At 49.0% G+C, this 12,379-nt stretch overlaps 1 protein-coding gene across 1 annotated transcript in view; it reads left to right on the top strand.

The window, feature by feature from the left end:
• Positions 1 to 12,379, top strand: part of LOC142310215 (NXPE family member 1-like) — a 99,123-nt gene that overhangs the window by 16,859 nt on the left and 69,885 nt on the right. The window contains exons 2-5 of the mRNA XM_075347703.1: positions 6,606 to 6,667; positions 8,273 to 8,375; positions 8,461 to 9,176; positions 11,858 to 11,922. Of these exons, the coding sequence (XP_075203818.1) occupies positions 6,621 to 6,667; positions 8,273 to 8,375; positions 8,461 to 9,176; positions 11,858 to 11,922 (931 nt within the window). The 5' untranslated portion in view covers positions 6,606 to 6,620. The remainder of the gene's footprint in view (positions 1 to 6,605; positions 6,668 to 8,272; positions 8,376 to 8,460; positions 9,177 to 11,857; positions 11,923 to 12,379) is intronic.

The following is a 12,379-nucleotide window of genomic DNA, read 5'->3' as shown; positions in this document are numbered from 1 at the left end:
TTTCCTGCTAGCAAGATGGACGGCCGAGATGAGGGATCTGGCTGCAGCCATCCGGGCACGCAAATAGGAGATGGCCTCGGAGGAGCGAGTAAGCGACCCACGCCCCTATGTTCCACCAGAACCGGCCCAAATGGCTGAGGAGCTCGGTCTGCCCCGTCCGCCATGTCGCCTCCCTCACTGCCCGTATGTGTAGCTAGTGCCCCGCTCGGAGCGCTGCCCCAAGCAACGGCAGTGGTACCAGTTACATCTGCCTGCGAGGACCCAGCAACAGAGTCCTCGGGCCATGAGCACGCCACCGCTCCGGCACCCGTACCAGCCCCGCGCCAGACTAAAGCCCAGAAGACATCTCCTCCAGCCCCGAGCCTGGCCGCATCTAAGATGATATCACCCCCGGTCCCGAAGATGGCTGCGCGCTTGATGACGTCAGCCCTGCAGTCAGAAGTCGGCCCCAGCAAAGACGCCGGCCATTCCCCAGTACCTAGTCCCGGCTGAGGCGCAGCCGGGATGCACCTGTAGGGCGGCAGAGCAGGCCGCAGAGCATCGGAGCCCTCCACTGCAAAGGAGGCCGGTTGTAGCAGGCAGCGAGGGTATCCGGATGGGCCAAGCCATTGAGCAGGAGGAAGCGGAGCACGAGACCAGTGCCCCGTACTGGGAGTGGCAACGGCAGCAGCTGAAGACCGAGATCGCTGCACGTGAAAAGCGGAAGTCAGAGGTGTTAACCCGTACCTACCGAGAAAAGGACAATCTCCGGTAATCAACCTTCTGGGTGCGGGGCCCGACCTACCAAGGGCAGGTCCAGCATGTCAATGCCCAAAATGGATGGGGCTTTATCTATGAGCCGGGCCTGGATGCCGAGATATTTGTTTCTCGGAGGGATGTGGCCCCACACCTGCCTACGGGCCATCCGGATCGAGACCTGGAGCCCAGAGAGCTGGTCTCTTACACCCGGCACTGTGAAGAGAGGGGGTGGTATGCCCTTGATGTGAGAAATTGGGTGAAAATCGATGGGAATTTGTGCCTCCACCCCCTCCGCCATTTTCAAGCACATAAGATGAGTAAGGTAGCGGTTCCTGGCTACCCCAGTTGACCCCGTTGCAGTTTCTTTAGTTCAATTGGACCATGGCTTTTGGACTGGAAAAGCCATCCAAAAACTTTTGGGCTTTGTAAATATCCCAAACCTACCTTCTTGTTTGCTCGCCGCAGTCTCTGGAGAGGCTGATTGAAAGAAGGGCCTGCGGTAGAGTAGGCCGAGGCCCAGTCACCACTGCAACCTGTGACAAACCTCCAGGCCAGGGGTCCCCGGACTTGGGGCCCATGACAAGGACTGCCGGGCAAGGGACTTTTTACCCGGCCCGTGTGGGCGTCACCCGGACCCGTTCTTGAACTGGGGAAAAGGGGCGTGCACCAGTGTTGGCGGTGGCACTAGGGAACAGGTTGTTTTGCGTGGGAGCAATGAAAAGGTGGCTCGTTCTGTTTGTGTTTTTACCTGTTTTTATATGTTATTATACTTGTTACCCCTTTTTCTATTTTCACAGTTGCAGTTAAAATAAATTTTGGTGGTCAGACAGCCCGCGGACGGTCTGTATTTAACCAAGGGGGACTGTGAGGCCCTGGCAAAACCAGGTAGTCACACAGAAAAGGCCACCGCATAACACCATCCCACACAGGGTTCAAGGAGAGTGGAGTGGAGTAGTTGAGGAGGAGAAAGTGAAGGCTGAGACAGAAAGGAAAGGCGTCGGGGTTGGAGCCCCAGCGTACTGGCTAGGTGGCAGACGGTGGTCCGTGTCTGACAGGAAGCGGGAAGACGGCTGCCGGAGATCAGAGGTGGACCGGGGCAGGGTTGGAGCCCGCCGGTACCGACACTGAAGAACCGACCCGGAAACCGTGCACAGAGGGGGTACTTGGACCCTGAAGCAAGGACCGGAACCAACGTCCTAGCTAATTAACCAATTCAGGGATGATTATAGGTCCTGTCTCAACCAAAGTCCCAAAAGCAGACAACAGCCCACTGCGGGGATAGGGCATCCGCCAGGGTCCGGTAGATCCCACGGGCCAGCGTCAGTGGGCAGGCTCCCAACAAAAGGACCGGGAGCGGACTCCCGTGTTTCACACAAGGAAGTCCACCACATCAAACACAGAGTGCAGAGGAAAGTGATACAGACCACCAGCCCGGGTGTGGGACCAGATGCACACGACCGCAGCGGCCGGCCACCAGCACCTTGGTTTACCACTGGACTTTTGTGATTAATTTAATTGTGAGTAAACTAACATCCCCCGGTCTGACCGGGCGCGCCGGCCCCTGCAGTTACCATCCTCTGCATAAGAGACACTGGGCCTCGGGGCATCCATCCCTACCCACGGAGGGGTTAACATCCAGCTGCCATCCCATCGTCCCCCGGGTGCCCTACAACAGCAGAGGTGCCACATTTCATTTTCACCACACACCGTGGCTGGCGTCACAGACAGTTTACGGCAAAGCCCGTACAAATACACTTTTTCATTTGAAGTGTCCACGCGACCTCCAGGTCCGGTAAAATCCCTCGAGCCACACTGCGTTTCCGGACCCGAGCAGCCCGGCTGCTGGCATGGGGGCGGCACAGAAACAGCTCAGGTTATAAATCCTTTTTAAACATTGATTGTAGTAAAAAGCATTACACAGGGCTGATTATGCAGGGAAGTTTGATATATAGATGAGAATGCTGAGGGAGGGCATAGGAAAGCTGACAGTTTGCTTTGAAATTCACATATGATGTCCTTCTCGCCCCCCCTCGTTCATCATAAGGCCCTAAAGCACCTTTTCCAATCCCAATCCTCCCCCTCCTTACTGTCTCCTCCTCAGTCTATTAAAAATAAAACAAACTCACCCCTCACCTCTCCTTACGGGCCCCCACTGCGCCGCGCCGATTCCTCTCCTGTACGGGCCCACACCACACTGCTTCTTCACCTTTCGGGTACTTTTCAAATGACACAGTTGCACAGTCATCAAGGAGTGCACGCCTGTGTCACACAGAAAAGTACTAGGCAGGGAGCAGAGGACGGATTTCTCCGTTCCGCGCTCTCTGCACTGTGTGGAGCTGCGGGATAGCTTCCTGCCCGACACCATGCTTTTGATGAGGGCAATATGGCCAGGAGTCCCCAAAGCAGCAACAGGTCAGATTACCCTCATTACTCACAGGCCAGCAAGACTCCCCCTGAATCTCTGGGCCCGGTGCAGCTGCATCAGCGGTATCTCCAGCACACGTGATTAATTTGCATACGATACAAATTAGCGATGTGTATAGTGGCAAAAGCGACACTGCCGGGCCCCTCTGCTGCAGCTGTGACTGGGGCCTGGTGAAGAGAGGGGCCCAGCCGGCCCTGGGCTTAATAAAGCTAAATAATTATCCTGGTCTCAGCTGGGCCCCTCTTTTCACCAGGCTCCCTACAGCTGTCACGGTTCTAATACCCTGATGGCAGCCCTGAGTTCACACAACAGCTGGGCACAGGCAGAAGCTTGCAATATAATTAGTGGGGAAGCGGCTCTGAGATAGAGAATACTACTGTAAGTGGTGTGCCACAGTTCTTATGTAATCTCAGTGTAGTGCCCCTGAACTCCTCAGGGCACTACTAGGTACTGCATCCTGACAAAAATGTAGGGCCTACCCCCAGGGACCTGGAAACCCAGTGTCAGTACCAACAACACACATAACATTCACAGTTTCCCACTCCCCATTAGGGATGACTGACTAGTCCAGGACCCAATGGATGGCCGCCTAGAGGTGGAGCCAGTCCAGTCCAATAGAAAGCAGCCCGGTGGGAGGGGACAAACAGACACAGAAAGACACTCAGACAGAGGAGTCCCGTGGTGACAGTTGGAGGGGACGGACGAGTCTCCAGATGGGGTCATGTAATGGTGACCCAGGTGGCAAGGAGAGTGGTTACAGGGACGGTACAGCCAGGTACCTCTGGAACCAGAGCACCAACGAGGCACAGGGCCCTTGGTCAGGTGACAGCTTCACGAAACCTGGCAAATACCTGCACAGTGAGGGGACCTTCACGGACCTCACTGACCCAAAGAATCTGGGGGTACCAGCAGTGAAGATTGAGTCAGGGACTGGAATACCCTACAGGGTTCGCACTGCCCGCTGTATGGACAAGAGACTGCCAAAAGACAGTAAGGGACCCACAAACGCTCCAAGCTATGGGGTCCCAACCACAAGTTAGAGGTGCCGGGGAAAGAGACTACCAGGCCACTACACTGACACTGGGACAAAAGGGACCAGGGGTCTGAACCAGCCATCTTCGAGGTCATCATTCCATCTGACAGTGAGTAAACAGAAGTTGCACTGCATACCCACTGTGTGGTCTCCCTTCTTTCTGCAACGGACCCCTCCATCCATTCCCTGGGGCCTAGCCCTACTTGCGGCGGGCCTACCATCTCGGCTGCCACCACCATCAGCCCCAGAGGTAATAGACTGTGCATCGGCCGGCCGTTCCAACATCTAACCGCAAGCTGCAAGTGGCATCACAATACAAACTCTTTCACTCCACTGTATATACACCCCTTTTAAAAAGCGTCCCCAGGGTCACGGAATCGGGTCTCGGCCATTATACAACCGTGACACAGCACCCCCGTACATATACGGCCCGGGACCGAGTACCCCATAGCCCTGGGCGACACATCAGCATCTGCTTCGATATCATACTGGGTAGTTGATTAATATATTGCTAAGAAGCTGCCTTCTATCTTCTGATGCCTTCAATCTCTGAGCTCTTGGGGAAAGTTCATAAAGAGACTATCCTCCACAGGTTAATTATCAAGGTGCCTGAACTCCTCCCTGATCTATGGTCCTGTACCCTACCGTGCTCGGTACCAGTAAGATAATTGGGCTTTCTGGTGCCGACATTCCTCCTAGACTGCGACCGTTTCACTCCTGTCCAGTGTTCCTGATACCGGTCCCCGACTCCTGTGGTCCCGGACCACCGTCTGCGACCCAACCTGTCACCTCCTTGGAGCTCCAACTCCCCAGCTCCTCACTCTTTGAGGGCTACTACTGAACAACCCTGTCTCTCCTCCCACCAATCTGCCTGACCTCTAGGTGGGCGGCCGTGCTCCAACTTGACCAACCCACTGGTGTGTCTGTACAGGTCATGGTGTGAGGTGTGGTTGAGCTTTGAAGTGCGGATGTTAGTGACACCATTGTTGGGAACCTGGAACCATGGCGGTAGGCCTTGCACCCTGGTTGAGGATTGCAGTACCCTGAGGCACCCTGATATATTCAGGGGTGCCACATTTACATCTCAACCAGGAGTAACTTTTTGTGAGCTATTGTGGGGTGTGTTATTTTTCTCCTGTGTTTTGCTGTGGCTTATGATTGGTCAGCATCCTAGAGGGAAAGAAGTACATGATTCCAGTGAATGCTCACTGATAACTCCCACTTTGGTTTAAAGAAACATAGCTGCAAAATACTTTGTTAAAGCACCACTACAGCATTTTTTTTTTTTTATTGGAGCTCTGGAGTTGTGCTACTGTGCCGCCCCCGTGCCAGCAGCCGCCACTGCTCGGATCCAGACCTTCTAAGGGGGTGGCTCGAGGGTCTCCGAACCCGGGGGTCTTGCGGACACGCCGAATAAAAAGGGAGACGTAGATGTACGGGCTAGGCCGTAGTAAGTTCGTGACGCCACCCACGGTGTGTGGTGAGGTGGGACACCACCACTGCTGTTGTAGGGCACCCGGGGGAGATGTTGTGCAGCAAGTTGTTAACCCCTCCGTGGGTAGGGATGGTGGCCCCGGGACCTGGTGTCTCTGTGCAGGGGATAGCGACCACAGGGAGTGTTGTGTACTCACAGTTATTAAACCTCGCAAGTCTCTGGTAAACCAAGGTGATGGTAGCCGGTGCCACGGCCGGTTGCATTCGGGTTCCCCCACCTGGCTGGTGGTCTCTATCCTTTTTTCTGCACAGTTTTGTGTAAGGTGGACTTCTATGGGCCCTGGCGGTGACCTCTTATCCCTATCGGTGGGCTGTTGTCTTCTATGAGGGACTTTGGGTGGGACAGAACCTCTAGTCCTGGCCTCAATCGGTGAATTAACCAGTCCGCTGGTTTTCGGTCCTGGTTTCAGGGTCTGAGTACCCCTCTTGTGCTACGGTTTTCGGGTCGGGTCCCCTTGTCTGTACCGGCGGGCTACAACCCTGTCTCGGTCCACCTCGGTTTTGCCGAGCTGTCTTCCCATCTCCTGCTGATGGAGACCACTGTCTAGCCAAAGGCACCAGGGCTCCTACTCTGGTACCGTCCAACTTGAATTTCCCTGCTGGAGCTACACTTAGCTCCAGCCCACACTCCTCTCCACTTGAACTTCAAACTCCTTCTCTTTCTACTGTTTTTCCTGCCCCGGGCTGTCTGGACTCCTTTGTGGGCGTGTCCCAACCACCTGGTCATGCCCACTGGTGTGTCTGTCTGTTCCTAAGGGGGGTGACTAGGGTTACTGGTTGGCTGAGTGTTTCCTAGTGAGGGAAGGTGTTATGCGGGGGCCTATTTGTGACTACCTGGTTTTTCCAGGACTTCACACTACTAATGTAATGTACCTAGTATTACATTTACTATTTGCCATCTTCATTTTTTCTCAGTGCCGCTCCTGTTCCATGCCGCCATCTTGTGACCACAATGTCCAACTGACCGGAAATGAGAGGTAACTGTCACAAGCCTTCAATGCAAATTTATGAGATCCTTGTTTTTGCTTTCATAGACTTACATTAAGTTGAAACTACCAGCTAGCCAGCAAGCATTGGTGGGATCTGGCAGGTCACAAACTGCTGGATACCATCCAGTGAGGTGCTGATAAAAAATGAAGACTGGTAAGTATAAGGCTAAAGGGTACTTTACACACTTCGATATCGGTACAGATATCGCTAGCGAGCGTACCCGCCCCCGTCGGTTGTGCGTCACGGGCAAATCGCTACCCGTGGCGCACAACATCGCTAACACCCATCATATGGACTTACCTTCCCTGCGACGTCGCTCTTGCCGGCGAACTGCCTCCTTGGGGCGGTTCGTGCGGCGTCACAGCGACGTCACACGGCAGCTGTCCATCAGCAGAGGAGGGGCGGAGATGAGCAGCTGGAGCATACCACCCACCTCCTTCCTTCCTCATTGCCAGTGGACAGAGGTAAGGAGATGTTCGTCGCTCCTGCGGTCTCACACATAGCGATGTGTGATACTGCAGGAACGAGGAACAACATCGCTACTGACCAGACAACGATTTTTGGTAAAGAAACGACCTCTCACAGACAAACGATTTTGCCTCTTTTGTGATCGTTTAAGGTCGCTCCTTGGTGTCACACGCTGCGATATCGCTAATGACGCCGAATGTGCGTCACAAACACCGAGACCCCGGCGATATATCGTTAGCGATGTTGCAGCGTGTAAATGGCCCTTAAAGGGCGATGTCATGAGCGATAGCACCCGCCCCCATCGTTCGTGCGATATGTGGTGATCGCTGCCGTAGTGAATAATATCGCTACGGCAGCGTCACATGCACATACCTGCTTAGCGACGTCGCTGGAGACACCGAACAATCTCTCCTTTAAGGGGGCGGTTTGTTCGGCGTCACTAAGTGGCTGCCCAATAGCAGAGGAGGGGCAGAGATGAGCGGCCGGAACATGCCGCTCACCTCCTTCCTTCCTCATTGCCGGTGGACACAGGTAAGGAGGTGTTCGTCGTTCCTGCGGTGTCACACATAGCAATGTGTGATGCCGCAGGAACGACGAACAACCAGCGGCATGCACCACCAACGATATTATGAAAAGGAGCGACGTGTCAATGATCAACGATTTTTTACGTTTTTTGCAATCGCTGATCGTCGCTCCTAGCTGTCACAAGCTGCGCTGTCGCTAACGATGCCGGATGCCCGTCACAAACACCGTAACCCCGACGATATATTGTTAGCGATGTCGCAGCGTGTAAAGCACCCTTAAGTTCAGGGAAAATAGACTACTGGAACCACTCCAGCGATGCAATACAAAAAAATGCTGGAGTGGTGCTTTAATATCTCCACAGAGAAGAGGCAAAATTAAAAAAAAAAAAAAAACAAAAACCCAGTTTATTGGATTTTTCCCCCACTATTACATGGTGTGTCTAGTTCAACATGAAAAATTTGGTGAAAGGTCCTCTTCTCTACAAAAGTAAGACATTAAGCATAGTGCTGGTGTGATTTTTATATACCAAAATTCATAGTAGTCTCTATGTATATTTTTGAACTATGTGACAGTTTTCTTGATCTTATTTTTGTTTTTAGGAAAACCGTTAGAATGTCCTATTCTAACACAATATGGTTCAAGATTGTTTTGGTTCTTGTAATGTTTTTCACCACATTGCTTAGCTTCATCATTCATATTAAGGTAGGTTCTTCATGAGATAAAATATCATGCTTTTAAAAACATTTTAACTTGTGTAACCAAATAAATATTGCTTGCTTCTCATCAGCCTAATGACCTTAAAATCCTACCCAACCAGTTTATCTCTGTATTGGAAAAGGCTAAAACATCAATCCCATCCACTGAGCCAAACAGCATAGATGTGCAAATACATGGGCTAATGACGCTTGTGAATCGTACTGTTCCAAATGCGGATTTTACATTTATAAATGTAACGACCAGTGCCAAACACAGCACCGCAACCATCGTAGATTATAAACCTATGTACTGTGTTGGAGACACCATAACAGTTCGGGTGGAGATGTATAATTTCTTCGGTGTAAAAAAAACCTATGGAGGAGATTTCCTAAGAGCTCGTATTTTTTCTCCAAAACTTGGAGCTGGAGCCTCTGGAGAAATTAAAGATTTTAACAATGGGACTTATAATGTGTATTTTAGTCTGTTTTGGGAAGGTGAAGTGAAGATATCTATACTCTTGATGCATCCCAGTGAAGGAGTCACTGCTTTATGGAGGTCAAGGAAGCTTGGCTACAAATATATCAAATATACTGGAAAATTCCTCAATAAAAGTCAAGAAGTAAAGACAGAATGTGGATTTTCTTTAGATACCAAAGAAGAGAAATGTAGTTATGTGGATGAAAGATATGGAGAGTCCTTCTACTGTATTAGACCTCCCGATGTAGCTTGTGAAGCTTTCATATCTTTGAAGAGTGAAAACAGTCCTTATACCAATCTGACCGGACTTCAGAAGAACCTCTTTATAAGGTGAATAAATACCACTTTCAACTTAATTAAAATATGTAAAAAATATATTTAACTTTTTTTTTACCTCTTTACTAATTTGAAATTGCTATTTTCCTGCATACAACTTTGATATGCACCAACGACAAAATGAAATAAAAGAACAGATTCAGGCTGCTATTACTTCATTAATCATTACTATAAGGCCCGTTTCACACGTCAGTGAAAAACACTGACGTTTTTCACTGGCGTGTAAAACATGCACATGTCCCTCCGTGTGCCGTGAATTACGGCACACGTGGGTTGTCTAAGTGCAATCCGGGCTCCGTTCTCCGTGGCCCGTTATTGCACTTAGAAATCAACTCACCTGTGCGCGCTCCCGCTCTCCATGGTGCTGATCGCTCCCGCGGTGCAGCATCCGGCCGGCGCTGACCCCTGCAGCAGCTGCTTCCGGGTCGGCTGTGTCGTGCATCATGAATATGTGCGACAGTAATGAGCCGGCTCAGAAGCAGCAGGCTGCACGGGCTGCAGAGAGCGCCGCTGAAGCCGGGGGGGGGGGGAATGTTTTTTATTTTAAAAGCACGTTTTTTTCTGGAACGTGTTTCACGGACCACACCACTGCGTGGTCCGTGGGACATCAGTGATGCCAGAAAAAAATGGACATGTCTCCATGCGGCAATCACGCACACGCAGGTACGCCGCACGGAGACACGTGCAGTGACAAATCACTGACGTGTGAGCAGACCCATTCATTATAATGGGTCTGCGTATGTCAGTGATTCTGGTACGTTTAAAAAAAAGCACAAACGTACCAGAATCACTGACGTGTGAAAGAGGCCTAACACATAAATAAATACAACCACACTCTGAGCACATTAAACCCTTAAGAGATTTTCAGTTTTTACTTTCATTTTTCCTCCTCTTATCCCTAAAGTCCTAATTTTGTTTATTTTGCCAGCCTCAGGTTGGCTTTCACAGAAGTACCAAAAAGAGAGGTAAAGGGATCTTGAGCAAACCGCTGGCTGTCACAGCAAACCATTGGCATCCCCCGCTCACATCGTGGGAGCACAGATGAGAAGTTAGAGTAATGTGCCCTTCTTCAGGCTGTCTGTAAATGCTGCTGTCATAGATCGACAGCAGCATTTAACAAGTTACCAGCCACAGGCGGAGCTCCTGTTCACCCAAAGCTGGTAGAGGCAGATGGTGGTTGAATATCACAGCCAACATCTGCTAGGAAAGATGCAGGCTCAGCTTATGAGCATGCATCAAAGGCAGAGAACTGGCATATGATGTACCCTGTAAGTCCCATGTAGATCCCTTTTATATACCATTCTAGAATACTGTATATAAGCGCCCAGGCCGTGCTGTATAATGTAATAAACACTTATTATACTCACCTAGAGGGAAGGTCCGGTCTGATAGGTGTTGCTGCTCTCCCTATCAGGCGCTTCGTCTCTGCGGTGATCTCTATCCACCTTCTTCTGATGTCCCACATCACCCACACTAGCCGACATTGAGGTCCTGCGCAGGCGCACTTTGATCTGCCCTGCTCAGGGAAGATCAAAGTATTTTAGTGCGCATGTGCGGGAAGTCTTTATACTCTCCTTGCGCTTGTGTATTACAGTACTTTGATCTGCCCTAAATAAAGTGCTTTTTTTTATCCCCAGTGCACTGACAGACAGATTTGCCTTCAGTGCTAGATTTCTTATGAACTGGCATAGTGGCATATCAGATCTCTACAAAAAAGCAAAGAAATGATATAATGCTTATATTCCAGGTTATATTTGTCTGCTAAAGGCCCCAGTTGGAATGTACACCAAAATATTTCATTTATATCAACAGGTGTGCTTGCCCATATTTTGAGTTTTGCTTTAGGTCTTTGTACTTTGTAGATTTTTGGGTGTGCAGCCCCCTCTTCTCCTCTTTTCGGCAGTGTAACTTGTCTATTTAGTTTTCCACAAGAATGTGTAAAACATAGGCTATTTTCGGACCTGCTGGCACGTAGCGAGGTGAATAACTAAAGTTAGGGACCATCATGAATGGGTAAATCTTTTCGAGCAGGTATGGCTTTTAAGCTTTTATTAATCAAAAACTGGTAACTATTCAAAGCAGTTGGGGGTCCTGCAAAAGGCCTCTATTACTGCCATATTGGTATTGTTTTGAAGTCTAGCCATAAGATGAGCTTTATAGGAAACCATGATTTGTCCTATTTGTTGAAACACCAAACTATTGCATTACATAAAACAAACAATCAAATGCTGTCAGAGTTGATTCCCCTATGGGTAAGAAAAATTAGTGTAATGTAGAAAAAATGAAAACAATACTATAAACACCCATAAACACATAAAAATTAAAAGTTGTTCCAAGTTAAAAATAAATAAAACAAATAGCTTAAAAAATAGGCACATTCAGTACTGTGAAATCATTAAAGATCTAATAAATGTTAAAATTATTTCAGTCATATGGTAAATGTCCTAAAGAAAAGAATGTGACAACACAAAAATTGCCAGGTTTGTTTAGACATTGCAGCTCTATTAAAGCTTGTGCCACAAAATTCAAGCCTCCATACCACTATATTGACAGAAAAAAAATAAGTTATGGCTTTTGAAAGAGAAGGAAGAAAAAAATTGAAACAAAAAACTAAAGTTGTCTGCATCTTTAAGGGTATCACATATTTTCTTTCGTTTTTTTTAATTAAATTAAAGATCCTCTAATTATGGAGCAGAGATTCCCAAACTAGAACAAAGTGTTGAAGTTCAAAAGTGTTCAAGTAAGTGTTTTCATCTTTTAATTTCTTCTTTGTCACTACTATTGGATTTGTGGTCAATTCTTAATCACCAAATGAAAAACTGTCTGAAATTAGTATTTACTAACAAATTCCCACTTTTAACGTTAATAAACATCCTGGGTAGAGTTTTGCATGTTTTGAGGGGGGTTCTGTATGGTGAAATTAATGGTGTAATTATAAACAACATATAGTTCAGCAAAAAACAAGCCCTCATATGTAAATGTAAGAGAGTAGTAACAATGGTCCCGAAGAATAACTAGGAACTCAGTAGCAGCATAGATATTTCCTTGAGGGAATAAATTTGAAGAGACAATAGGTCAGGTGGTAGTAGTGGTGCAGCAACTTAGTATATAAAAGATCGGGATGGCAAAGAAGGTATGGATTTGGTGCCAAGACTCAAAAGGAAGCTGTGAGACAGTTTGAGACTACAGATCCCATT

This window comes from Anomaloglossus baeobatrachus, chromosome 5 (genome assembly GCF_048569485.1).
Source record: "Anomaloglossus baeobatrachus isolate aAnoBae1 chromosome 5, aAnoBae1.hap1, whole genome shotgun sequence".
NCBI classification, from domain to species: domain Eukaryota; kingdom Metazoa; phylum Chordata; class Amphibia; order Anura; family Aromobatidae; genus Anomaloglossus; species Anomaloglossus baeobatrachus.
The sequence above is the reverse complement of the archived record's forward strand: the minus strand, read 5'-3'. Positions and strand labels throughout refer to the sequence as shown.